Genomic DNA, 26,671 nt, shown 5'->3' with positions numbered 1-26,671 from the left:
TGCAAACCGTCCAAAACATGGCAGCAAGACTGATACTTAAAAAATCAAAATATGAAAGAGCAACTCCACTGCTTGAAATGCTACATTGGCTCCCAGTCAAGGCAAGAATATTCTTCAAAACCAGCACCATTTTCAGAATACTATTTGGAATGTCTCTTGAATATATGCTAGATCTGATAAAACTATCCCCAAGAAATGCAAGCCCAGAAACCAGAAGCTACTTACTCCTTCACCTGCCCAACTACACAACCTACAAAACCATCTACATGGCTGGATTTAGCTATCTGGGATCCAAATGGTGGAACTCAATACCCAAGGCCACAAGAAGCATCACTAATTATCTTCAGAAGAGAGCTGAAGACCTACCTCTTCAAAAAATTCTTTAGTTAAGTAAGACACCAAAGTTGTTTACTGCATTGTAGGCAATTTTGCCTAACTAAATTATAAGCCACATTGAACCCAAATTTTTTTTTTTTGGACAATAGTGGGATACAAGAATGCATAAATATTGAGAGAAGTGTGAACTACCCTTAAAAATGTAGGTACTTTTTTTTTTTGCTTTTCTTTTTTCAAAACCTACCTGAGGTCTGATATGGCTTTCACTTTCTCATCGTCCCACCTCTGATAACATGCAAGAAGTTTTTTGTTTGAAGATGGAGAGCTCCCTGTGTGAGATGCACAGTATTTCTAAAAACTTATAGTTATGATGCAAGGGAAAGGCGTGAGCTAGGTAAAGAGAGCAAATGGAAGTATCTGGTTTTGCAGTTCTGTATCCGTTTGATAGGAAGAGAGATTGTATGCTTATATGGTCATGAGGAACTGCTTCTTTCTGATTCTAGAATATTTAATTGGTGCAGAGGAAAAATCTGAGCTGTTCTCTGCTTCAGGATCTTCAGAAGGAAGGGACTCTGAGAGAGCAGTGCCAGTTTTAGACATTGTGGGTCCCAGGGCAGAAATTAAGGAGGGGGCCCCTGATCCCCTCTCCTCCCCTTGATATCCCCACATGCATTGCTACTACACGATCCAGGCATCTCTTACCCTTCTCCCCACCATAGTCCATCTCCCTCCCTTCCTCTCATCCTGTGGTCTTCTTTAAAAATTTATTTCCCTTCTCAGGGGGTCCCGGGCAGCAGCCATAATCACAAGCCGCCTCTGGCTGCCCCGAAGTTTTCCCTCTTTGTCACAATCCGCCCTGGCGGAAACAGGAAATTGTGTCGGGGGTGTGGGGGGGGGGGGCAGATTGTTGTAGAGAGGGAAAGATTCAGGGCAGCTGGAGGCAGATTGTGAGGATGGCTTCTGTGCTGGGGCCTTTCTAAGAAGGGGAATGTAACAAAAAAAAATTATTTTTAAAGAAGATCAGGAAGGGAGGAGGAGAAGGGGAAGAGATGCCGCCAGGACCACGGGGCCTCTCCCCCCCCCTACCCCCCCCCCCCCACTAAGGGAATAGAAGATGATGAACAAAACAAAAGCAAAAATACTATGTATGTCCATAAAATACATACAACAGTAAAATGCAAACATTCTTGAAGTTTGTTTTGTTTGATACTTAATCAAAATTATGAACCAGAAAGATGGTGCAGAATTATAAGGAAAGGAGCAAACTGATGTTGGCAGGTTTTGTTACTTACATTTATTATTCCTTTTGGGGGAATGCTGTGCTGTTCTACTGCACATTGCAGAATTTACACAAAATTCCTCACCTGAACAGAACTATGCACAGGGATCAGGAGGCAGTAGCATCTCGTATTGCTGTTCTGCACCCATATCCTGTCCCACCACCCCTTCTCCCAGTGTGCATGCACATATCCTCTTTTGACAGCCCCCCTTTACCAACCCCCCATTGCCTTCCTACTCACCTCTGCAGTTGCTCCAACCCATGTTGCACTTCTGACTTGCAGGCATCCCTGGTCTAGCGCTGATCACAAATAGAAGAGAAAAGCAGTTGTGCATTGGACTGTATGTTCCTCCTCTGCTGTTCTCCTGCTGGATGCAAACTTTGTACTGCAGGGCTCTACAGAGCCTGCACAGCTGAGAGTTTTGCATTATTATTGTTCTTATTATGACATTTGTATCCCACATTATCCTGAACAAGCTCGGGTTCAATGTGACTTACATTCAACAAAAACATCAAAAATATAATACAGTCAGATAATTATAACATTTTAACATATTTCACCGCCAAAGCAGCAGAGAAGGAGGAAGCATCCCGTTCCCTAGCTGCTGTCCTCTTCTGCTGCTAGTGGGGTAGGGGATAGAAGTGGTGCCAGTTTGCGAGGGGGGGGGGGGGATAGAGCTGTAGGACGGGAGAGAGCTGGTGTCTGTGCATGGGGACAGTGCAGTGTGTGCAGCAGGGCCATGTGCAGAGAATCATTGTGGGAGTCTCATTTGCATAACTTTGTAGGGGCTTGAAAGCAGGGCTTTGTGCAAAAACCCCCACACAATTAGTCAATGGTAAGGCCGGCCCTGCTGGGTGTCTGTTCTGAGGGGAAGGGGGAGGAGAGAGAAACCTGGGGAGTGTATATGTCATAGGAGGGTAGTTATTGAGAGAGAGTTATGGGTACTGTCATGGGTGTTTGATGTTTGTGCTTATTGAGAAGAGAGCTATGGATGTGTGAGAGTTGAAGGAAAGAGTGGTTTCAGAATGAGAGCTATATATATGTGTGTGCTAGAGAGAGAGGAATTTTAGAAAGAAAGCTATTGACGTGTGTGCTAGGATGGGTTGAGGAAGAGAACAGTGGCCTTTTATTAAGCCGCGATAGCGTTTTTGCTGCATACTATTGATAAGCATGTGCTAAACGCTAGAGATGCCCATATATTCCTATGGGCGTCTCTAGCATTTAGCATAAATGCTACCGTGGCTTAGTAAAAGACCTCCTGAGTGTTTGATGGGAGGGGGAGTTGAGAGAGAGCTATGGGGATGTGTATGCCCCGGGCAGGGTTTGAGAACTCAGGATGTAAAGAACATTGGAGGTCTGCTAGAGGACAGGGAGAGAGAGAGAAATCTCTGAAAGGAGGGGGGGGGGGTGTCCAGCATAGAAAGGTGGCACAGAATGCTGGGGTTTGAACCTGCAAAGGGGTCAGGGAGACAGAGCAATCCTAGGAAAAAGGATTCAGGCAAGCTGGGGAGTGAGACTGCTGGGGGTAGGTGTTCTGAGCCTGAGCAAGGAGAAAGCTGGGAGAATCTGGCCTGAGGCATGGAGGTGCCTTGCCTTTATATTTGGGAATTTTACCCCCAAAATTACAGATATAAAGATTGTAGAATTTTTCAGAATTTTAAAAAAACTGTTAACAGAATTTTATATTTTTTGCACAGAATTTTCCCAGGAGAATATTATGTATCGTATTTTGTAGTGGTATATTTCTAAATGTTTTACAATCTTGTGTGAAAAGACAGTAAAAGTGGCCATTTTTGAAAGATTCCAGTGTAGTAATCTGATAATATTGCTCTTGAGCTTTATACAGCAATGTTTGCATGGCAAATGTTTGCATCATTTTATTAAATAAAGGCTTTTTTTGTTTTCTTTTACTCAGGTGCTGCAGGATCATCTTCTCAGAGAGACACCTGATACACTGAGTGACCCACAGTAATATTCTTAATGATACTCCTTTTGTGTTTGATTCGTTCACAAGGAATGGTTGGGTGCAGTAAAGCTATCATTTTGTATATTTGTTTCCGGTGCTGAGGAACTATGATAAATCCATTGCTTTTCAAATGCATTCAGGGGTTGAAAGACTAGGGGGTCTGTTTACGAAGCAGCGCTAGTGGTTGTCAAAATGAACGGGCTGTGTCGGCACTAGCACATGGACAGCTGCTAGCGCTGCTTAGTAAATTGGAGCGTAGGTTTTTACTGAAACTCTTCGGAAAAAAAATATCATCCCATTTTTGGTTTGTAAATACATTTTATGAAAAAACTTCATTTCTTAGTAACAGCATCTCTTTAAGTGGGTTAGCCTTTTTATGAACAGCATCACAGTTGTAATTTTATCTTGCTCCTCCTTTTTCCATTTTAAATTTGTACTGTGCAGCAGCTGTTTGTGATTGTAATTGGGGCCACATTGAGCTTAGGCCCTCAAGTACTATCTTAGCAGAAGCAGATTTTCCCTCCCAAGGTCAGATCTGGGCCATTAATTTAGAATTTTAGTAAACATTTGCAGATAATAGACTATTGTGAAACAACAGTAATGCAAACATTTTTGCAAAAGGGCTAATGTGTAAAAAGTTTTAATTGTGTGTTTGTGTATGTTGAGAGATTTTTTATACTCCGTTTGCAAAATAATTTTAGGGCCTCTTTTATCAAGTCACACGGCAATGCCGACAGAGCCCATTCAAAGTGAATGGGCTTTGTTGGCATTGCTGCACCAGGAACCGCTAGCGTGGCTTGATAAAAAAAGGCCCTTAGTGTGTTGGCTTCTAGGATTTGACATGGCCTTCAGTACTCCAGTACTTCTTCCTCTGAGGCTGGATGAGATCAAGATTCTACCTTTAGAGAATATCAGATGTTCTAGATCTTTTCATAAAATTAGAAAAGTGTAGTGGCTGTTTGCTGTAGGTTAGAAGCTAGCAAATCTCCATCTTCCAGAAGTGTAGCTGGCTAGTCAGGCTGGTAGATTACCCAATATTTGATGCTGTGATCTTTATTTATAGCTTTCCAAGATGCTTTACAGACAATCTGTCGTTATATAATAATAAGAGTAGCAAGTAAAAATGAAGGGCCCTTTGGCTAAAGCTTAGCACACACTAACGTACATCAGCACACGTTAAATGCTGCACATCCTATTTTATATCTATGTGCTACTTGGCACTTAGGGCTTCTTTTAGAAATCCACGCTAGCGATTCTTACACGGCAAATGAGAGGAAGCCCATAGGAATTGAATGGACTTTCTCTTATTTTCCGCACTGAGAATTGGTAGTTCGGCTTTGTAAAAGAGGCCCTTAGTGTATGTAATGTCTGTTAACGTGCGCTAAGCTTTTGTAAAAGGGTTCCTAAATGAGTATCAAAATTAATGTAGATTCTAAAAAAGATCAAAGAAAACAGCTGTGATTAACAAATTTGCATTTCCTATATTCCATCTTGATCTTTTCCCCTATAGCCTGCCTTAATCTGGGCAGTTTTGAGTCAAGGACCTTTGAGTCCTACTTTATTGTGTGTAATATTTTAGAACTAGAAATTCAAATATAGTAAATTGATATTTTTTTCTTTTACTTTGAGGACTGTACCAGAAGAAGAAAGAGAAGCGAAATACCTTCGTGTTGTGACCTCTTCATTGTTGGCTTTAAAGAAGCTGCTCTGCATGTTACCCATGAATGAAAATAATTCCTTAGAGGAGAAATTAAAATACCTTCTGTCACAGAACAAGTTCTGGAAGTACAGTAAACACAACATACCACAGGTATTCCTCTTGGTGCATTAACCTTATTGCTCTAGTAATTAGGAGAAAGTTACCATGTCTGCTTCATATTATTTAATACTTGCTAGCAGTCGTTTCAAAAAAGGTTGAGGAGCACATAATGTAGTTTGTTCTTTCTACAGTATTGCCCTGCCCTCCCCTCCCATCCGTTCGTAACATCCTGACGTCAGCTTGCCTCCAGCGTTCCCTTCCCACTCACTGTTCCGCCCTCCTCTGATGTCATTTCGTCTTTATGCGAGGGTGGGACAGTGAGAGGGAAGGGAACACTGGAAGCCAGCTGACGTCAGGATGTTACGAACCTAGCCAGCCAGCCATAGAATGTTGAGGTACAAATTATTATATTTATTTATTTATTTATTTATTTATTTATTTATTTATTTGTGACTTATATCCCACATTTTCCCACACATGCAGGCGCAATGTGGCTTACAGAGAATTAAATAAGAGTACAAACTTAACAGTTTAGGCAAGCATAAAGAAGTGAGTAGGAGGGAAGAAACTAACAAAGTGAACTAGATAGGGTAAGGAACAAGGGATGATTTAATCAGCATGGTAAATTGAGGGGTAAGTCTTAGCAAATAGGAATGTCTTTAACAACTTCTTAAAAAGGGCATGGTCCACTTGAGTTTTAAGGTGACGAGGTAACGTGTTCCAGTATTTGGGACTCCAATAACGGAAAGACGAGGCGAAGATTTTCTTATACTTAACTCCCTTACAATTCGGAAAATGGAGGTGGAGATAGGACCGAGCAGCAGGGTTGGCATTTCTAGGCGGAAGATCGATCAAGGGAAGCATGTATTCTGGAGCAGCCCCATAGACGATTTTATGTGTTAGGGAGCAGATCTTAAAAGCAATGCGCTCCTGTACAGGCAGCCAATGAAGTTTAAATCGCAGGGGGTCGGCGTGTGCGAATCTCCTTTCGTTTAGGATGAGCCTCGCCGCAGTGTTCTGAGCCGTTTGGAAAGTTTTCAATAAGGAGGCCTGGCAGCCCACATAAATACCACTACAATAATCCAGGTGGGATAGGACGAGCCAATGGACAAGGGTATATAGATAGTACTTAAGCGTTTTAGTATGCTACCTGATATGTTTACTTTTTTTGCTTATGTTTGCCTTTTGTTTTTTTACAGTGAGCATAAATATTATGGAATTTGGGCAATCAAACTTTAAATAAATAAAGGTGTCAATTTAACAGCAGTATAGCTTAGTAACATGCAGGTGCGTTAGTTAATGTGCAGTAATTTCAGCTAATGTGAAATAGGGCAGTATGTGTGCCTTACAGTTAATGTGCAGATAGTTACTATACATTAACTGGTAATGTGCAGAGTTAATGCCTTCTTGATATATATAACTGCATCAATGCAATGCCATTAATGCTACCAGTCCCGTGGCAAGCAGTGGCTTCCCCCATGTTCATCTCAATAAAATCAATTCACTTTTACCTGTTCTACACTGTCAGGATTGCAGGAGGTCAAAATTATTGCTGGACATACTTATATTAATATGAAATCAGTTTGACAATATTAAACCACCTTCTGACCTCTGATAAACTCTCCCCCCTCTCCTGCAGAAACCAAAGAGCTATCAGGCGGCCTCTCTGAGCACCATTTGGCCCATTTCATCCTCAATGGTTCCTGCAGGAGAGGGGGGAGAGTTTATCAGAGGTCAGAAGGTGGTTTAATATTGTCAAACTGATTTCACACTCAGGATTTTACAGACCTTAATCATATCTCCTCTGTCTTCTCTTTTCCAAGCTCAAGAGCCCTAACCTCTTTAGCCTTTTCTCATGTGGAAGGAGTTCCATCCACTTTATAATTATGGTTGCTCTTCTTTGAACCTTTTATAATTCCGCTATACGGCAACCAGAATTAAACACAATGTTCAAGGTGAGATTGCACCATAGAGTGATTGGATGCATTATAATATTCTTAGTCTTATTTTGCATCCCTTTCCTAACAATTCCTAGCACTCCGGGCAGAAGATTTCATTGTATTGTCTACAATGACACCTAGATCTTTTTTTTTTTTTTTTTTTCGAGTGCTGACTCCTAAGGTGGACTCTAGCATCAAGTAACTGATTTGGACTATTCTTCCAAATGTGCATCACTTTGCATTTGTCCACATTAAATTTCATCTGCCATTTGGATGCCCAGTCTTCCAGTTTCCTAAGGTCATCTTTCAATTTTCTTTTCATTAGTCCTTCCCACTATTCTGAGATGGTTTGTTGGTGTGAAGTAATGGGTCAACTAACAGCTGTCATTTTACTTGATGCTTCCTGCATATCTCTTGTTCTGTACAAGTTGTCCAGAGATGAGAGAGGTCCACAAATGTTTGCTCTTTTGATTAGTGTTAGGCTAGTGAGTTTTTTTAAGGCTGTTACGTTTAGTCTGAGTTTCTCCTTACCGCTTGTCTACATAAATACTGAGGAGCTGGGCTGGATCCAAGAAAATGATCTAGGTGTTACTGTAGACAATTTGTTGGAATCTTCTGCCCAGTGTGTGGCAGCGGCCAAAAAAAACAAACAGGATGCTAGGAATTAGGAAAGGGGGATGATAAATAAGACCAGGAATTCTATAATGCCTCTTTATCACTCCTTGGTGCAACCTCACCTTGAGTATTGCATTCAGTTCTGGTCACTGTATTTGACCCTCTCCTACAAAGTTAAGTGCATGTCTCTTTCCTGCAGTGATATGTTCTAAAAGTTGCAATGAAAGGTGTAATGCATTTTATAAGCAAGAATATGGGATCTTAATTGATACAAACAAAGTTTAAAAAAAAGAAGAACTTTAAAAGTGGAAAAGAAAAGGAAAATAAATAAGAAGGACATTGGTTAAAATAAAATAGCCAATGGTTGAAGTAGCTGGATTCCTATAGAGAAAGTGTGTTCCCAGCCAGTTAGCATCTTTTGCAAGAACTGAGGCATTTCCTCCTGGAAGATATAAACAGCTATATTAACAACAATAAATTAAACATAAAGAAACAAAATAGTTTGAAAAAAGGTACCATCTGAAAGGGAAAAAAAGCCAGACTCAACATGCTGTTTATCAACACTGAATGAATCAATAATAAAGGGGCAGTTAAAAAGAACTCAACTGGACAAATGTCACAGACATTGAGATTTTAACTGCTTAAGAAGGCAGAACTTAGCTTCATCCATTGTAACAGCTTGGAAAAAAGACTAACTTCTATCTGCTGCACAAGCATCAGTCTCTTTGATAGATGACATGACAAAATCTAGTTGTTTGTTTGTCCTTGAGTTAATGAATCGTGTATTGTAATAATCTTTGTAGAAAAGTGACCTGCTAATGAATCAGCACTGGGAATATCGCTAAACTCAGTAAAATTTGAGGTCCTTAGTAAGCTGTTTAACTGGAATAAGGCTTTCTGATTAAGACATGAAGTTCCAATTAGTTTAGAATAATTTTTTCTTGCATTACATATTTCTAGTTTATAGCGATTGAACTTATGCTTTCACGCTATTTTATCCTCTGTGGCTCTCAATCTATGCCATTTCCTTTCTAACCTGCAACAATCTTCTTTGGAGTAAAGCAAATGGGGTGTATACCAAGGATAAGAATTTGATACTTTTCTCATAGTCGCTGGTGCTGTATCATCCAAGTCATAACTTGAGATACCAGCCTTCCAACTAAAGAGAGGGTAAATTTAAACAACTAATGGTCAGACCAGGGAACTGGAAGCCAGGAAATCAGAAACCAGAGTAATGGAGTGTGAGGAGGCAGAAAAAGCAATATCTAAAGAATGACCCTTCTCATGGGTTGGCATAATAGATGACAGAACAAGATGAAGAGATTCCAACAAAGAAATAAAATTAGTGATGTTTATGATCGTAACTATTTTCCATGTGCACATTTAAATCTCTTAATATTAGCTATCTTGAAAAGTGTGCGTTTAGAATAGATTCATGTAGTAGTGGCAGAATTCTTTTTCCAATTGCCGGGGGGATTTGGGGAGGGGGGGTAGACCTTACTCTTGACTATTTTTGGTAGCCATTTCTTTAGCTTAAATAATTTAAGAATTATAAACTTTCTTATACAGATCCTTTTCTGTGTTTCATAGAGGCAGAAGTCTCCATTCATACAGTTCCTTTTTTTCTCCCTAAGGTGATGTTCCCATTCCATTTAAATGAAGCCCTAATTTCTTCCTTTTATAGAGAAGATTATAGTGAAATGTTTAAAACCCTTTATTTTCTAGATGTTTGCCAGGTTCTTCTCAGAAGTCTCTAATGAATTTAGGAAATGTGACAGACTGTTCTGTTCTTTTTGGTAGTACAAAAAGAGAAGCAAAGCATCTTTTAAGACTAGCATAGCCCACTGGCTCAAGGAGTTGATCACGTCTGTTTATATTCTTAAGGGTAAGCAACCGCCTGAGAGCTTAAGAGCTCATTCTACTAGGGATGTAGCAGTTTCTTGGGCAGTGCCATATGTGGTGGCTCCCTCAGATGTAGCTTTACAAATAACTTGGTCATCACTTCACACTTTTTAAAAGCATTATGGACTTGATTTAGTAGTGAGAGTAGAAGCCTTGTTTGATCTCGGGTGCTTAGAAGAGCATTATCAGTATCCCACCCTTCTTAAAGATTGCTTTTTACACCTCATAGGTTCTGGACTAGTCCAGTAAGGATGCTAAGGAATGAAAAATTATGTCTTACCTGATAATTTTATTTCCTTTAGTCCTACCAGACCAGTTCAGAAACCCACCCATTTCTTTTATCATATTTTCTTGTTAAATTGTTTGTAGTATTGAAGTTTTTTTGAGGAGCAGTTCTTAATTTTGTGAAGTTTGTTATAGCATTTTCTAATTTTTTGGTACAGTTGCAAGGAAAGTAAATGGCTAGTTCTCCATTGCTTTGTCATTTGAAATACTGAACACTTTATTTTGTACAATGCCCATAACTCTTTGATTCCCGTCTCAATCTGCTGGCTTACGGACACAACCCATAGGTTCTGGATTGGTTTGGTAGGACTAAAGAAAAGAAAATTAACAGGTAAGAATAAATTTTCCTTAGCAGCATGATTCAGACTTTCTCTCCCTCACTAACTGCTAAACCAAGTTCTTAAACAAATCACAGAGTCGTTTTTTCTTTTTTTCCCCTTGTTTGTCCTAGATTCGCTCAGCATTCTTTGAGGTAATCTCTACTTTTTGCCAGCATTTGTGTGGACCTGTGAAAGTAGAAGCACAAAGGACGTGTGCTGCTGTTCTTCTTAATATCGATGAGAAGGATGCAGTGGTGTGCCCAGCTCAATGGGAAGCAGTACTGTGTGTTGTTACCACCATTGAGGTAATGCAGAATGACTACCAGCTGTACTTTTTTTCTTGATTGGCAATAAACTCAGATTGGAAAGGATATTGACCACTGCAGAAAATCACCCCATTGTGAAACAGTTACGAGTGCAGATTTTATTAACCATAAAATTAGTAGCAGGTAGTAGGGATTTTTCTTATGTTTGGAATGTTCCTTATAATGTTTGATCAGATCAGAATGTGCTAGGTATGATTTAAGTTTAAATTAAAACTTAATTGAAGCATGCAAGGTTGAAGTTGAAATTTGTACTTGGTGAGGATTTGTACAAACTTCTGATTACTGTTTCCTTTACAGTAATTATTTTTGTGAATTTGTTATAGTTCTAGTTGACATTTCTGGAAGTCTAATACATTAAGGGTGTCTTTCAGTGATTAGTGCACTAAACGCTAGAGACACCCATAGGAATATATAGGCATCTCTAGCATTTAGTGCATGCTTAGTTTTAGCACACGTTAAAAATGTGCACTGTGAAGATAAGGCTACTGCTCCCACTCAGCAAAAGGCCTCTGAACAGGCCTCCAAACAGTATCTTCCCAGCATACTGAGCAATCCAACCTCCAGCTCCTGGGCCCTTTTTTCACTCAGGGTGAGCTGGTTCTCAGTATGCAAATTGTATGCAGATTAGCATGTTATCTTTTCACACTCAGGGTGACCTGGTTCTCCAGAGGCAAAATTAAACAGGTCTCACCAACAGCATATTCCTCAAGCAATTCTTTATTCCAGCCCCTGGGCACACTTCTTATAGCTTAAATACTTTATACATTCACATATCTTCACACTGAGCCTCCCCACAGATTCCTGGGCTCAGCACTAACTTCAATACTTTGGGGACTTCTAACCCTAGGCTTTGCAGCCTGCTTCTCAGTACTGGGACACACAGCCCTACTTCTTCTTTGGACACCTAGTCCTTTCTTTCTTTAGACCCACAGTCCTTTCTTTGAACACACAGTTCCTCTAAGTACTGAGGCTACACAGTCCAACACTAATGCTTTAGGGACTTCTTACCCCAGCCTGTTTTTCTTCCTTGAGCACACAGTCCACCACAAGTCCATAGGGTTTAGCCAGTTCTTTCCAGGGGGATTCTCTTTCTTCAGCTACCAGCTCTCTTCTTTTTCTTTCACATCTCAGGTGGGGTATAAAGTGGTTAATAGCTAAACAGGACCCAGCCCATAACCGCCTGCACCTGTAGCTATCCCAGGACTCTCCCCGGTCCTAGCGACCTCCCTCTCTTCTCCTAGTGCCCTCTAGTGGCCTACCCTGGACATTTTTAGGGGAACAGCACCATCTAGGGGCCTGCCCCGGCTAGGACAGCCTCTTATTTATCACAGCACCTTTGTAAAAGGCCCACTCAGGCTCTTATTTTAGAAGCATCCCCCTGTGTTATTGGAAGCATTTAAGCCTCCGGAGAGGCCCAGATGTTTAAATGCTATTTCAGAACAGAGGCCATTCACACATGGGGAGAGTGAGTGCATCTAGATGTCAAGGGGGTGTGGGTAGGACAGAGAGAGGAAGTGGTCTGAGCAGGCTTGCAATACAGCTGTGCATTTCCATGTCACATAAAAAATCCACATCTGTATGGGAAAAAATAGATTTTGGAATTTACACCGCCCTGAGGCACGTCCAAGTGCCTGCTATAAGGGCAGCTGTAAATCTTGACATCTGGGCCCCCACAGCCACATACTCCATACTCTGCCTTACTGTGGCAAATACCCCCTCCCCCCTTCAGACCGAACCCTCCATAGCAAAAATATCAAACTCTTCCCCCCCCCCCCCCCAAATTTGTATCCCCTGGCCTTACTGAGGGTTCTTGGGTTCTAGTGGAGCAGGATCAATGCCCACTCCTGCCATAAGGCTCCTCTGCTATAAAATGGCTGCCAGGAGTATGAGAACAGGGGCAAATGGGCATTGCTCCAGCCCCAGTAGACCAAGGGACCCATGATAAGGCTTGGGATGAGGTCATGGGGTGAGCAAATTTAAGGATATTTTTGCCATTGGCGGAGGGCACTAAGTTGGCAGGAAGTTGCCTCAGGGGGTTGCTTTGTGGGGTCCTACACTTGGGAGGGTTGACATACTTGGTCTTTAGAAGCTCTCAGGGGTCAGTCTGTGGACCTTTATCCTAATTGAACTGATGCAGTTCTTCCCTGTCTCAGGGCTTTGACCTGTGGATCTTGGCCTTGGAGAGACTTGGAGGCTCATTTTCAAAGCACTTAGCCTTCCAAAGTTCCATAGAAACCTATGGAACTTTGGAAGGCTAAGTGCTTTGAATATAAGCTTGGTGTCCCTGGTAATGGTCCATCAGGCCCTGCTGGGAGGGTGATTTAGTCCATCTGGGGAGGCTAGGTTGCTGTTTCCTCCTCCGTCTTTCATTTCCTTCCTTGTAATTTGCAGCGAGGATTGCATCATTTTGGTTCTCTGTGAAGATAAAGATTTGACATTTTAAAATAAACAAATGGGGAAAAATTCAGAGCATGGTTCATGAAATTCTTTCCAACTGCTCTTCATATATGTATGTATGTGTGTGTGTGTATATGTATGTATGTGTGTGTGTGTATAATATATACAGTGCACTCCATTTAAGTGCATGTCGGATAAGCGCATGCTCTGTTTAACTGCATGCTGTACTTCAGTCCCATTTTTGGTGCCATCAGTTTCTATGGGTACAAACTTCGGTTTTCCGTATCACTCATAAGTGCAAGATTCGCTTACATGCGTGGTTTAAGACCGCTCCTCTGCAGAGAAGACTCCGCATAAGCGTGTGCACGGAATATGGAAGCCGATTGGCGCATGACAACCAACGAGATTTCAAATTTACCGCCCCTTTAGCTGCCACAGGCAGAATAAGCGAAAGAATGTTGTTAGAGTGTACACTGGGGTCATATTCGCGGCGGAACTGTAAGACTTTAACACTGGCTGAATGAATAGAAGTTCTTAAAAAATTAGAAAACAAGCAAAGCCAAGCATCTATTGCTAAAGAATATGGTGTCAATCCCAGTCAAATTTCACGTGTCTTGAAGCAGAAAGACCAGCTTCTGGAAGACTGCTAAAACAATACAAATCCACAATGGAAACGAAAACAAGCGGGAAAAGCTGAGGAGGTAGAAGATGCTCTTCTTCGGTGGTTTTCTCAAGTCAGGAGCAGACAGTTTCCTGTCAGTGGTCCACTGCTTATGGAGAAAGCTAACCAGCTAGCTGAAAGTCTTGGACTAACTGAATTCAAAGCCACTGTTGGATGGCTGGAAAGATGGAAGGAGAGGAACAACATAAAATTCAAGAAACAGCATGGTGAGAAACCAGACTTTGGTGCTGAAAATTGGGTTGTTTCAGTTCTTCCTACCATCTTGAACGAGTTTGCACCTTGTGACATTCTCAATGCTGATGAAAACGGTCTCTACTGATGAGTGATTCTTGATGGAACACTTGCATTCAAACATGCCGAAACTACTGGAGGTAAAACGTCGAAGGACCGACTGACGATCCTCCTTTGCTGCAATATGGATGGGAGTGAGAAGTTGGAACCCCTTGTCATTGGAAACAGCAAACAGCCCCATTGCTTCAAGAAAGTTAAGCGACTTCTTGTGTCATATGAGACTAACGTAAATTCATGGATGACTGGGGAAATTTGGAAGCAGTGGCTAAAGAAGTTAGACACTAGAATGCGGGCACAAAAGCATCACGTTTTGTTGCTTTGTGATGATTGTGGTGCATACAGGGATGATGTCAGGCTGTCTAATGTCAAGGTGGTCTTCCTGCCACCAGCCACTACCTCTCTGATCCAACCCTATGGATCAGGACATAATAGCCAATTTCAAACAACATTATCGGACTCTTGTGCTACGTCGTCTGATGAGCGTTATGGATGACCAAACTGGCAAGGATAAACGTGCTGTTGAACTGGCTCGTAATCTATCACTGTTGGATTCCCTACATATGCAGAAAGAAGCCTGGAATCATGTTACACAGACAACCATTGTGAACTGCTACAAGCGGGCAAGCATTGTTAAGGTTGTGGAGAGGAATGAAACAGATGCAGCTATTGCAAACGCGTCAGATGAACAGGCTATTGACATCCCAGCAGGTGTTACTGAAGAGGAGTTCCATCGCAATGCAGCTGTTGATTACGATCTACAAACAGCTGAAGACAGCACTGATGTCGAGATATGCGCCTACACGCAGGCAACAATGGCTGATGATGAAACAGATGATGAAATGAGCAGCGAGGCACATGCTGACGGAATTCAACAACCTCCTCTTGTCACTTTTGCAAGAGCGCAGGAGAGTCTCAACACAGTGCGGGAGGCCACTGGATGTCAGTGCTATGACAGTTTTTACCGTCTGGCAGACGTAGTCTATGGAACTCACAGCTTCAATAGTGTACAGAGGACTATAACTGATTACTTCAAGTAAGCCTAACATCAGTAAACGGAGACTGTATACTGTACATATGTTTATCAGATGTCAAGCTTCTTTGGGTCACAACGGTTAAGTGCACGGTTAACTGCATGTATTTCTTTGGTCCCGGACCCTTGCACTTAAGCAGATTACACTGTGTATATATATAATATATGTGTGTATGTGTACAGAGGGACTGGGTTTTTTGGGATAGGGGTGGATTGTGAGAATAAAGAGGCAGTTTCTGTGTAACCCCTGGTCTGAGTTGCGCTATTTGAGAACTCTGTCTTTTTTTTTTTCTCTAACCAATTTTTCCACATACCAAATTTAATCTTCCTCCATTACATTTTGGTACAGTTATTTTACCCCAAGGCACACGACCCCCTTTTTTTTTTTTTTTAAAATAATCCTTTCCCACTTCCATTGAATTGGAAAGAATTAAAAAATAAAAATAAAAAGTGGCAGTGGTACAAGTATAAATCTCAGGAAGCATTGGCATTTTAGAAGAAGAGTGTTCCATATGGCTCGAGTCAGATGCCTGATCATGGCTGCAGGTGTGGGGCTTGTGGGAGCTAGTATGTTAGCAGCAATGCAGCTGGCTCCTTTTGCTCCACGTGCAATGGGGATGCTGTCCCATTGATTTGAAAAGGTAGGTGATCTCCTGCCCACACATTGCTATCTGCATCAACTCATGCTGTAACACTTGCTGTGATCGCAGTTTGCGTGCTGGTGGGAACCATGGCTGTTTGGGGCAGACCACATGCTTCCCACGCAGCACAAACCCCTCTGCAGCAACAGTCAAGAGCTCTTCCTTTCTGTCATAGTAGGAGATCCTTGCAGGGGCTTTGTTAGAGGGCTGTCCCTCCTTTTTAGGCCCACAGGTTCATGAAATTACTTCTTGATTTCACAAAGCTCTCTCTTTTCTACAGGTGTTTGGCAGGGCAGAGTTGGTAGTCTGAGCAGATTATGGGTTGCTTTCCATAGAAAGCTGGGGCCTGAAATGTTCTAGAGTGTCTGGGGAGCTCTTAAGTGGGCTCAGAGACCATGTTCTCACCTACTTGTTAGAGGAAGAGGAGTGTGGTAGCCGTGTTAGTCCACTCTTAAGGTTATCAATAGAAATTAGTAGAAATTAATCAAATTCATTTTAACTCACAACTACTTCCGCTTTAACAATGATATCTATCTACAAATAATGGGCACTGCGATGGGCACCAGGACAGCACCCCAATATGCCATCCTTTTTATGGCTGAGCTGGAAGAGACATTTCTGAATACACTCCAGACCAAACCTCTAAAATACTACCGGTACATCGATGACATTTTTATGATTTGGACGGAGGGTGAAGAAACTCTGAAACAATTTTATTCTGCCTTCAATATATACCATCCTACAATCAAATTCAAAATTGACTACTCCCCAGAAAAAGTCAATTTTTTGGACACCACGGTCTCAATCAGTGATGGCTGTATACAAACATCTATATACAAGAAACCCACAGACAGATGCAGCTACCTCCACAACTCCAGCTTCCATCCTTCACATACAAAAAGATCCAACATTTACAGCCAAGCCACAAGATACCACCGTATCTGCTCTGACCCAGGGGACAGAGACAGACACCTTAAAAGCCTGACTGCATCCTTCAAACAGAAAGGCTACAACCCCAAAATAATCTCCAAGAATATTGCCTCCTCCCTCAAAACACCTAGGGAGAATCTGCTACAGTACAAGGAGAAAAAATCCACAGACAGAATCCCCCTTGTAGTGACATACAATCCAGAGCTGGAAAAACTGAGGAAAATCATAAGAGATCTACAAACTATACTCCAGGAGGATGAATTACTGAAAGAGATATTCCCATCCCCACCAGTACTGGCCTTCCGACAGCCACCCAACTTAAAACACAAGCTAATCAGAAGTAAACTTCCATCACAGACTGAAAAGGAACAGAAGGGCACACTTCCCTGTAATTTATCCAGTTGCAAACTATGCCAAAATATTTCACAGGACCCCACAGTCATCCACAAAGGAAAGATATTCAACATAAAGGAATCTTTCACTTGCTCATCTTCCAATGTGGTATATATCATTCAGTGTAAAAAATGTAATGAAGGATGCTATATTGGAGAAACAGGCCAGATGCTTAAGACAAGATTCAATTTACATAAACATCACATGAACAATACTGGTGCCAGTAGGGCTCCCACGCCTGTTGGTCAGCATTTTACAGGACCAGGACACTGTACCAGTGACTTCACAGTGAGAATCCTGAAAGGTAACTTTAAAACCATACAAGAACGTAAGACCTTTGAAGTCAGAATGATTGAATATTTTAACACCCAACAGAAAGGACTTAACAAGGATCTGGGGTTCCTAGCCCATTATAAACCATAAAGCTGTATTTCTCTGTTGATCAGCCCACCCCTCACCTATCCACACCCCCATGCATTCCTCCTACCCACCCCCATCCTCCCACCCTGTCAGACTGTCATAGTAATGCTTGAATGTTTTCACTTATATACACTGTCAGCTAGCACATTTGCTTATTTCCGATCTGATGAAGAATGGCAACCTTCGAAAGCTAATCAAGAAATGTATTAAGTTATGTCCAATAAAAAAGATATCATATGTTCTTTTCAATGTTTTAATTTGTTTGATTTCTATTGTTAGAGGAAGAATGGGGGAATGATGAGAAAGTAGGGTCTAGCCCTCTTACATTTTTTTCTCTGGAAGGAGAGCTCTCCTTGGATGAGGGCAGGGAGTCTTCTGTTGTTTACTTTTTCCACAAAAGCAACTGGCATCCCTTATTTCCCAAGTCGTTTCATCCCTGCAGATGGTAGGGCATGTGGCCAAGGAGACAATGGATGAGATCTGATATTGGATGGTCTTCGGAGTTGTCCAAAGTTTTTTTTTCCTTCATAAGGCCCTCAGGAATATGATTCTCTCTGGGTGGGAGTATTTTTCTTGAAGGAGATTAGGATCATGGAGAGAGACTATCCTATGGTCCAAGAAGACTTGGATTAACTTTTCTGTCTTTTCAGAGTGGGCGATCTGGTAACTGCAGAGACTTGGAAAGCTACCATCCTGGTTGAAGGAGGCTTGGTGCTGAAAAATTCTCAGGCTAGAATGGTGGAAGTGCTTATGAAGCATGCCTTCTTCTCTTGGGCACAGAGTGCAGGCAGTGGTCTTTTCTGGGGGAAGGGAGGGGTATGTAGCCTATGCCTTGCTTTGGTGGATTCAGCACTTACCAGAGGGTCCTGAGGTAGTGTAATTGGAGTCATGGGCAGCCTTTTTAGTGGATGCTTTGTATGACCTAGTGTGGGATAGCTCTCAGATAGTAGAGTAGTGGTGCAGAGGAATTTGTGGCTCTTTAATTTGTAAGTGGACTTGTCCTCTAAAGTGTGTCAGAGTAAGCTCTCATTCAGAGGTGAGCTGTTTTTCAGGGAAGATCTGTAGACACTACTAGAGACAGGTTGTGGCAAAATGGTGACTTTTCCAGCATGTGAATTATAAGAATACTAGCCGTTGAGCCCGTAAAAACGGACTAGTAAAGGAAGGGGGGGGGGGTTGAAACCCTCCCCCCCCCCCCCGGATAGGTTGCCGCCGCCCCTCCCCCCCGGGGTCGCCACTGCTGCCGCCCCCCCCCCCCCCCGGAGTCCCCTCCGCCACCCCTCCGCCCGGGCTGGGTACCTGGCTTCACTATTCAAACCGCCGGAACGCAGCACACAGCTCATCTGAGCTGCCGTCGGCCTTCCTTCTTTTCTGCGTGTGTTCCGCCGTCGTGTGACGTAACGTCAGCGAGGGCGCGACACAGGCAGGTAAGGAAGGCCAACGGCAGCTCAGATCAGCTGTGTGCTGCGTTCCGGCGGTTTGAATAGTGAAGCCAGGTACCCGGGCCGGGTGGAGGGTGGGTGGCGGCGGTGACTCCGGGTGGGTGGGGGGAGTGGTAGCGTCAACCCTGGGGGGGGGGAAGCGGTGGCGAGGGCGGTTCCCTCGCAGGTGCGCAGGTTACCTCTCTGTCACGCCCCCGTCATCACGTATTGATGCGGGGGTGGGACAGAGAGGGTCTCTACTGCGCATTTGCGAGTGAGTATGCCTCTTGCCATTTATATGTTTGATTTCATGGTGTATTTCTCTAGTTTGGCCTGCAGATGGTGCATGTTTTATGTTTAAAGCTGTTACAGAGAAATGACTATTCATTCTTCATTTTAACACAGAGAAGAAGTAACCTGCAATGATGTGGCCAGCTACTTTTAAAAAATGTTGTTCTGGGCTCTGATTGGCCCAGGTTCTCAAATTCAGTCTATAAATACTGGATTTTTCTCCAGTCTCTGTTAGGGAGTAGAGAGAGAGAAAGACCTCTTTACTGAGACCCTGTGAGTAGTTATATTCTGTAGTGATAAAATGTTTAGATAGTTTTATACTTGACCCTTATTCAGTTATCTGTTATTGTTGCTGATTGCACATTTTCTGTTTCACAGTTATGTTTTTTCATGACAATAAACCTTCTTTAGTTTATTGCCTCTGCTTGTCTGGACTGACTAAGAATCCTGGTGTTTTGGGGTCTGTGGGTGCTTTCTAGGAACTGTGGGACCACTGGGAGTATGGCCCCAATGTCTTAGAAATCATGGGGGAGTACCTTGAGAGCAGGAGACTCGTCCAGAGGCATTTGGGACCCAGTCAGTGAAAGGAGGGTGCTAGTGTAGAGCACGTGCCCAGGTGTTGGCAGACCTGAGATGTGCTGGGAATAGACCCTCTGAGTGGCCGCAGGATTAGCCCCAGTCAGGTGGCTAGGTGTTTTCGTGACACAAGTAATCACTCAGCAAGTATTCTGGACTCGTTTGGCTAGGGATATAGATAGTGCCTAAAGTGGCCGACTGGGTCCTGGCTAGGCTGTCCGCAATGAAAGACTAATGTCAAAATGGAAATATATATATTATTTATTATATATAAAAATAGCAGTATGTGTATGCATATGTAAAGTGATTACACAATTATAATATATTCTGAAAAGAAAATACCAACTTGGCAGCTAAATTAGGCTAGACCAGTAGTTCCCAAACCTAGTCCTGGAGGCACCCCAGCAGTCAGGTTTTTGGGATATCCACAATGAATATTCATGAGAAATATTTGTATGCGCTGCCTCCACTGCATGCAATTCTCTCTCATGAATATTCATTATGGATATCCCAAAAACCTGACTGGCTGGTGTGCCTCCAGGATCAGGTTTGGGAGCCACTGGGCTAGACCATGTACCTGAGAAATTACCAGTCGTTTGCTAGCAAAAACAGAGATCTCTAACTAAGGTTCCCTGACTGTAGAAGGAAATCCATTTTCTCTCACTCTCAGTGGTCTGCAGTTATAGCTCTAGATGGGGTGTAGACTTGGTTCCTCTGCAGAGCTCCAGCTCGCTACTGGCACGAGCCCTTGTAATCTGGTCTTAATCAGATGTGATCCTGTCCAGCACAGGTTGTATATACTCAGTCTTTGGGAAGCCACAGAGCCGCCTCTGAATTTGACCTTGTGCTGTACTTAGCACAAAGAATTACTGTTCACAGGTGTTCTGGCATTTCAGTCTCCCTCCTAGAGAAATGCATACACCATGAGATCTTCTATTTTCCCTTGTTTCTTTCTTTTCTTCTCCCAAGTCCAGCATTGGCCCTGCCCTCTGGGTCCAGGTGACAATCGGGACCAATCATGAACGTGTACCTCTGTCCAGTAGGTTATATACGGTCATGACAATGAGGGGTCTGATGGCAGTGCCAAACTCCCCTCCATGGTTCACAGATGTTACTGAAGACACTCTGTGAAGCTCTCTCCTACACAACTTTCCAGGAGGTAAATGGGGAAGAGAACAAGTAAACAACATGTCCTTGAATGAAGTCACTAGCACACTGCTGCCAGGAAGAAATGCAAAATCCATGTTGTTTTCTTTGCAGAAAAGATGGCTCAGGTTGTAACCAGGCCTCATGCTGCAGAATCCATAGTGCTTCAGAAAAGATGGTTCATGCTGTATTCAGGCCTCAGGTGTACCAAGGGTGAAATCCAGGGAAACAACCCTACAGATCTCAAGAAGACCTATGCAAGTCAAGACTGTAGAAGTTGCTCACCTGTTTGGTGACAAGGTTCACAAGTCAAGCGCATCTTAAAGACTTGGGGGTGTTTATCAGGAAAGCAAGGTTCATCTTCTTCCTGCATGTCAGGCAGTTTCCAGAAGAGCCAACTCTTTCATTTTGCTCAAAAGTCCTGTGGCAGCAGATATCCTCCTCCATTGGGGCCAGAGAAGCCATATGAGTTGTGGTGGACCCTCTCCAAGGTAGTCCAAGTGGGAGGTCATCTGTGCAGAACTTATAGTGGGCATTATCACCTCAGATCAGTAACAAGTATTGACCTGATAGCCTTCTCTGAAAAGTCTTGTTATTTCTTAATGATCTGAGGCTCTAAGCCTCTGCAGAACTATTGTAAAGTCAATTCATGAAGCCTTCCAACAATTTGCACTGCATCTCTACCAGTGAAGAAACAACATTTTCCAGGACCCATGCCAGGCTGCTGCTAATTACTGCTTCCTACTTTTTAGCACTACTAGATATATGCAACACTGTACACAAACATACTCCTGGTGGCATTTTAAAATTTTTACTTTTGTCTTTAAGGGTTTATGCTGTTTTGTGGTTAAGTTTGAGGTATCTGCAGTACCCTTAATTGTGTATAGAAGGTGATCGTTGCTTTTTTTTTTAAGCTTAGTTACATCAGACAGTTTTTGAAGTAGCTAGATACTCCTGTGTATACATTCATTCATATTGGTATTTTGCTTGATATTCTTTTACTTGGTTTGCAACCTTGTTTATGAAACTCATTACATTTTTTTTTTGTGTGTGTGTGCTTGCCATTTCCCTTATGGATGTCCAGTAATTCTGATGAAGGCTATTGATCACTTTAGCATTGATGGGCATGGACATCTTAAAGAAATGTTAGGAAGACAAATTAAAAAAAAAAAAAGACTCCTGGTAATTTAAAGAAGCAAACTTGAAAGAATGGGGTTGCACCCTACATACCTTGGCTTCAAAACTGGGTTTGTTTCTATTTTAGTAAACTAACCCTGAAACATACATATTAATAAAAGTTTCTAGTCATAAAATTGTATATTAACACTGGAATATTAATGTATTCAAATGCGGACATGGTTTTATCTGTTCTTATGCTTAATATGTTGGTTTCCACAGGACTGTTGGAGTCATGTAAATGTGAAAAAGGGAGTTCTGCCCAAACTCTGGACGATGCTGAGAGAAGGTGGACGAGGCCTTGCTGGCATTGTATATCCAAATCTCCTGCCATTCATCAGCAAGGTTCCCCAGGGTATCATGGAACCAAAACTTGACTTCTTCAGCACCTTTTTTAGCGCTATAATTCTGGGGTAGGACCTGGAAGCTCTTCAGTAGTTTAACAAAAAAACAATGTATTTCTTTGTGTGTAGGAGGAAGAAAGAAATTTATGGAAAAAAAGTACTTCATGGAATGATTCATAAAGTTTTGCATAAATATGCATATTTATTTTAAAATACACTAGGTCCAATATTCTAAGGGGTTTATCCAGACAGTTGCTGCGCGTGCCCCAACATTGAATATCCTGAGTTAATTCAGCCTGAATATTGGTACCATTGAATATAATTTTTTGAAGTGTGTGAAATAGATTTAAAATGGTGTATCACATAGCCTGTACTGACACTATTCCCTCTAAGCTGTGTGAGAGTCCTCCAGCAGAGTCCTGCCAGTGGGAGGTGCTGTATCACTATCACATTTTCAATAGTGAGGGACAATTAAGCTCTGCAGGACTCCAAGGAACCTGCCTGTTCCTAATAATTGAAGCACCAACCCCCACTGGCAGTAATGCAGTTGGAGGACTCCTGCACAGCTTAGAGAGAACAGTGCCTACTGAGATCTGTTAAAAAAAATTCTTACTTAAAGCATTTTGACACAGTATTTTTTTTACCTTACCAGCCTTTCAAGTGAGCGAGCTGTGTCCAGTTCTTCGGAATGCTCTGCAATAATTTCAGGCTTCATGGAGTGTTTGCGATATGCTGTGTTGCAGAATTTAGGTGAAGAAGAACAAGAGATAAAGGTTCAGAAGATGCTTATAAATGATCAGGTATGTGCATGAATGTGTATTTAAAAGCTTCATCTGGACACAGTTAAATCAGTGTTCACACTTTTTTTGATAATTTACTAATATATCCAAAAATTGTTAGCCATACTCTTGTTAGTAATGTATTTTGTTGTAACCTATTTTTCTGTTTGGTAAATAGTGTAATATTATGTTTTTCAGTTGATGCCGCTTATTGATTCTACACTTAAAAATCCCCAGCTGCAAAAAAGTCCATTATTTTATCAGATAGCTGACACCTTAAGTTCCTGGGAAAAAAGGACAATGCATTTAAATGATGAGGAGAATGCTCACACATTCAAGAGAATACTATCAGAGTTCTGGGACAGTCTATCTCAGATTTGTGGAGTTCATGTTGATGCCTCAGGAGCATCTGAAACAACTTTGGTTGGTGTGTCTCGTATTTTGCAAATTCTTAAGGAACCTGAAGGCTCAGAGAAAATGTGCAAGAGAAAGTCTACAAAGATCAGATTTACTGATGAAGAGGGCTCCACAAGCAACATAGTCAGCATGAAGCCTGTGTACTTGACAGTTCAGAGTGAGGATACTTCTGAATCGGACAACATTGACAGTGTGCCCTCTGCCATGAAAAGCCAAACTACCTCTGAGCCTACCCCACTATATCTCTCTTGCATACGGAGAGAACCTTTGGAAGCATTGGTTTGTAAACTGGCTGAGCAGAGTATGGTGCACATTAGTGAAGAAAAGTCAGAAAGGCACTTGCGGTTCCTTGCTTCTCTGCTGAGTTCTTTTCCCTATGGCAAAGTGTTTGAGGTTTTGCTAACACCTGAATGTCCAGGAAACCTTGTGCATCCCAAACCTCATTTAGAAGTAAACTTCATAAATGAAAATCCCGCAGTCCAGTTTCTGTATCAGAAATTAACTGTCTGGTTGAAAGAAGACTGCCAACGTGATCCTGTTTTCTTGGTCGATATTTTGTTCAGTATCCTTCAATGCTGCTGCAGCAATGCAGAAAGAAGACATATCCTGGATGATTTAACAAGGGTATGTCTCTTTTAACCTTGTTTTCTGCTTTTGCTAAAATTATGTTGACTGATCTATAGAAGAAGGCAGATCTATAATTTCTTGCTTTTGATTAGACACTTCTTTTTTTTTAATTATTTTATTTATAACTTTTACAATTATAAACAAGCAAAGCTTGTTTTGAAAAGCAATACATTTCACATATAGTTTAGTCAGGAATACAATATTATTAAAGCAACGGTTTTGAAATTTCTCGCTCAAGTCCACATATTTGGAGCAAGATATTAAGAAATGGAATATATATTAGGCAAAAATTTCAAGATTAAAGCAAACAAAAAGCTAACAGGTAACATTGCTCAGTGTTAAATTTCTCAATTAAAGGGAGAATAACATTTTAAGCACCCCTATTTTGCCTTGATGCTAGAAACACTGTTAACTGAGCTGGGTCAAAGAAAACATATTTATTCGATTGGTATCTCACTATGCATTTACACGGATATCTCAAGTAAAATGTAGCACCCATCTGTATGACCCCTGGTTTCATTAGAAGAAATTGTTTTCGATGCTTTTGCGTTTCTCTAGAGATATCAGGGAATAACTGTATCTTTTCACCAAGAAACAATTTGTCTTGTTTTTAAAGTATATAGTCATTAACCAGGACTTATCCGGTGTTAATGCAACTGTTGCAATTAGGGTAGTTGAGGTAACAGGTTCAGGATCTGTATTTTCAAGTAAATTGTGACATTCAAAACTTGTTCTTCTTGTTCTGGTTTCTTCTGATTGTGATTAGACACTTCTATATTTTTTTAATAGATTAAAAATGTATTTTTTAGTTTTTCACATGTGACAGAAGGGATCCTATGTGGCCTTGAAATGCAATGTGGTACAGCATCTTTTTTGTTGTTGCCCAGTTTAAATGGTATCAAAGCTATAAAGATCTTAATTTTGTCTAGGATCATCATGCCTGCTAGAGCGCCAGATTACAGAACTGAAAAATATAACCATTCATGTGAGCTGCTCTCTTCTCAAAGTGTGCAAGTTTAAGCTAAGAAGTATTTGTTTTTGTACAATTTATGTAATGTAACTATTTCAACAACATGATTGTGATTCTTTTCATTAGATGGATCTCCGATGGAGTATCTTCCTCCAGATAATACAAAAGGTAAAGTCTTTGTGCATTATGCTTAGCAAACTAATGTTCACTTGGTTTTGTGACAGGGGAAAAGTGGTACTAGGAACCACAAACCTTGTAATTGTACTGCTGTTATTAAAGGGCACATATTACAGAAAAGCAGATTTGATTAATGTTGTGTCCTTAAATTTCAGGCATGTTCTGATTCAGAAAGGTACTCTTCAATCTCCTTCTGGTTGAAAGGAGACACATTAGGAACTAAGCTGGTGAAACTGGCAGATATTCTTTGTCATAGTGGCTTGGAAATGACAACCTCTTCCGAATCCTGTTCAGAGAGGTGGACCCTTCTGAGTCTGGTGCTTTCACAACATGTTGAAAATGGTAGGTCACATTCAATTGTTTTATATATACTCATGTAAAAGTCAAAACTTTGTGCTTACAAATTGCACATGAAAAAACATGTTCAATTTATACGTGGATCATACCAGATTTTAGACTGTCGGTGCTGGTTTGGATGACAGTTCATCATGCCAGTCAGTGTGAACAGCACCTACCTCTGAATGCGATAATCATTTCAGTGTCATCTATGTTGATTGTGTCAGACACACATCAGTGTGGATGCTTATTGTAAAGCTCATGCTGGTCAGTTAAAGTGGAACTGTAAATGTGCTATAGAACCAGGTGTAAACTTTGAACTAAGGCGGTTTGAATCTCTTTGTCAATACCACTTTTCCAAGTTAGAGCCTGTGGAATGTTATCTTGTATAATTGTATAACTACTATAACCTGTTTTACATAATACAAACATATTTAATCAGTTTGTTTTATTTCCATTAATTAACAAATTTTGTTAGCGATTTGTCCTGTAGGGCTGCTTTTAAGCTTAAAGTGATAGTGTGCTGAAACCACTAACAATTCCATTTCTAGCAGAGAATTTAATTGGAATGAAAAATTAGCTTGTGACTAGAGAAAAAAATAAAGCTAAAATTAGAATTCCTGAAGCTAAGAAGGCATGCATCATTTCAAAACCTAGAACGTGACCTAAATAATTGGGTCACAGATATTCAACCGATACCTATGCACATGATGATGTAGCCATTCGGTTGCATGCGCTGTAGGTAGCAAAAGAAAAAAAAAAGTATGGTGAAGAAGGTATCAACTCATCTATGGGATGGTGTATTTGTTTTATGAATTAAAATGGGCTACACCTGCCTCAGAAGATGATTTCTCCAAATCTTTCAATGTATCTGGAGGGAAAGATTACTCATTTTCTT

At 41.4% G+C, this 26,671-nt stretch overlaps 1 protein-coding gene across 1 annotated transcript in view; it reads left to right on the top strand.

Annotated features, from left to right (window-relative positions):
- Positions 1-26,671, top strand: part of LTN1 (listerin E3 ubiquitin protein ligase 1) — a 154,171-nt gene that overhangs the window by 14,302 nt on the left and 113,198 nt on the right. The window contains exons 5-12 of the mRNA XM_030204279.1: positions 3,532-3,584; positions 5,212-5,392; positions 10,535-10,708; positions 22,346-22,536; positions 23,120-23,267; positions 23,445-24,287; positions 25,387-25,428; positions 25,593-25,779. Of these exons, the coding sequence (XP_030060139.1) occupies positions 3,532-3,584; positions 5,212-5,392; positions 10,535-10,708; positions 22,346-22,536; positions 23,120-23,267; positions 23,445-24,287; positions 25,387-25,428; positions 25,593-25,779 (1,819 nt within the window). The remainder of the gene's footprint in view (positions 1-3,531; positions 3,585-5,211; positions 5,393-10,534; positions 10,709-22,345; positions 22,537-23,119; positions 23,268-23,444; positions 24,288-25,386; positions 25,429-25,592; positions 25,780-26,671) is intronic.

This window comes from Microcaecilia unicolor, chromosome 5, assembly GCF_901765095.1.
Source record: "Microcaecilia unicolor chromosome 5, aMicUni1.1, whole genome shotgun sequence".
Taxonomy (NCBI): domain Eukaryota; kingdom Metazoa; phylum Chordata; class Amphibia; order Gymnophiona; family Siphonopidae; genus Microcaecilia; species Microcaecilia unicolor.
This window is presented reverse-complemented; position numbering and strand designations above follow the sequence as displayed.